We start from the raw sequence: 2,322 nt of genomic DNA, 5'->3' as shown, positions 1-2,322 counted from the left end.
GAGCTTGTTTGAGTTTATCGCATGATAAAAGGTCTACAATAAAGAGTACATCCAAATTATTCCAGAAACTCTAAACACCTGGTGAGAATTTCTTGTTGGTACTGTTGTAACAATTAACTTCATAAACACACAACCAAGTCGAAAGTAACCTATCGGTAGTTGTTTTTTCTTGACTATGGATAAGTACTTACAATAAGATGGAGTAACAGATTTGATACTGAGATAGCAAAATCTACAAATCTGAGTCTTTCAGGAGTGATATCTTTGTTCAAATTATGTTGATTTGGGATATGGACAATGTTCTTAAGTCTTTTTTTACCTTTCCATACATGGTCTTGTACTGCAAGATGATCTTCTGTCTCTGGTCATTGGATCTATGGGCCATGATGTCAATGATAGCTTTCTCATCGGTACCTGTTTACAGAGAGAAGGAGATCACGTTTACATTCAGGATGTGTCAACACTTACACGTTCTAATATTGGGGGACCAACCATTTCAAAACTTCAAAATTCACTGTTTGACATGCAATCCAGTCTGTTGCTAGCCTGGGTACCATCCGGATAGTAGTTCGCTCCTATGTTCACTTCTGCTATCCGTCTGGAGACGTGCGCATTCAAACCTTTTGGTGGTAATGTCAGTTAATAAGCGAAGTAAGGAATGAGTTCTAGAGCACTCGTTCGATGACAGCACCCCGGCGTCTGCATGTGCAAGGGGACGCTGGGCTTTTCCGGTGTTGGAATACCTGTTCGAATGAGCGTTTGAACCCATTCCATAATTCGCTCATGAGTAGGGGTCATTGCCGCCAATCAGCGCGTGCTTCCACTTTTTGTACGATTCCAAACGTTGAGATGGTCCGCGTTCCGAGACGGAAACACAGAGAAGCGACTGTATATAGTGTACAATGAATATCAGAGCTAGAAGCGACTGTATATAGTATGTAATGAACGGCGGAGCGAACTACTTTCCGGATGGTACCCAGGCTAGTCTGTTGCTGCAGTTTAAAAAAATCAAATTCTTGGCAACACAAAATATTTTCTTGTTTTCCTACTCAGCTCCACACGTACCCACTCCTCTCATTGCATTCCTCAAGGTTTGTCCGTCAGCGTGGGGGTCAAACGGCTGGTGTTCTCGCAGGGTGCCATATTTGTGACGCTGTTGTGTTAGAAGAAAACAACATCACCAGCATATTCAAGTCAATGATTTTAAAGGAAACTAAAAGCTTAGGTCAAAAGCCTACTTTACTTCAGTATAACCTGTCTGGCCAGCATAAAGTACACAGCTTTAAACAGTGGTCAAGATAACTTGACTTTGTGGTACATAGACACACAATTGGAGGGGTGAAGTTTTTAACCATAACTTAACATATTATAATGTGACCATTCTACCTTATTGCTACAGCACTTACAGTTTGACTTGCACCGCCTGCTTTGGACTGCGGTGTTGGCTGGGTAGGGGCCGCCCTGTGACCCCCAGGGGCAGTCGGGACCTGGGGTGGGGGTCGTCGCTGACTCCCTGGGGCTGAAGGCACCGGAGAGTGGGGCTGCATGGAAATTGAACATCAGATCATTGACACAGTAGAACTGAATGCAGCAAAATTGACATCCACACCAGACATGCTGTACATATGTGTAGGAAGCAAATAATGTATGTCAACAAGAGTCAAGGAAGACAATGGAGGTTTATCCATTGGACAACATACATTGTACAATATACATAACTTGGAGAGATTAATCATTTCAGTTCACTAAGCATCAACTTTTCCATTGTTTAAAAGTTATAGTTTCAAGGCAATACAAGGCTGTGACATGGTTTATGTTATACTAGTTAGCATTCTTCAATTTTCCATACCAAAAGAATTATCTTCTGGTGAAACAAATAACAGGAAAGATAGAATGTGTGGAAACCATCATCAGGGGGAGGAGATGGAAATGGATATAACGATGTATTGACATACTGAGAACAGCACCAAAATGGAAGAGAAAAGAAGGTCGACCTGAGATCACCTGGCAGAGAATAGAAATGGAGAATGGAAAAGAGTTGGAGAGTTTCAATCACACATGGGACAGCATCTAAATGTTGCTACCCTACATGGAGGGGACTGGCAGTAAGTAAGTCAGCAAGAAAGCCCATGTCCATGCCCATAGCCAGAATTTTGTTTGTGGGGTTTTTTTTTTGTAGATTTTTGGAACTTGAGCTTGCACCAAAGGTGCAAGCCTTTAAGGGGGGTTTGGAGGCATTTATTGCACTTTTGAGAGGATTTCAAAGTATGGCACAGAGACGTAAAAAACAGACTGCTGTCAATAGAGAATTTACTGATCATC

The 2,322-nt window shown here is 42.0% G+C and overlaps 1 protein-coding gene across 1 annotated transcript in view; it reads right to left on the bottom strand.

Annotated features, from left to right (window-relative positions):
* LOC118411559 (annexin A5-like) overlaps nt 1–2,322 on the bottom strand; it is a gene marked incomplete in the record, with an annotated part of 18,807 nt that overhangs the window by 7,743 nt on the left and 8,742 nt on the right. The window contains 2 exon segments of the mRNA XM_035813916.1: nt 320–414; nt 1,066–1,153. Coding sequence (XP_035669809.1) covers nt 320–414; nt 1,066–1,153 — 183 coding nt within the window.

This window comes from Branchiostoma floridae, chromosome 3 (assembly GCF_000003815.2).
Source record: "Branchiostoma floridae strain S238N-H82 chromosome 3, Bfl_VNyyK, whole genome shotgun sequence".
NCBI lineage: Eukaryota > Metazoa > Chordata > Leptocardii > Amphioxiformes > Branchiostomatidae > Branchiostoma > Branchiostoma floridae.
This window is presented reverse-complemented; position numbering and strand designations above follow the sequence as displayed.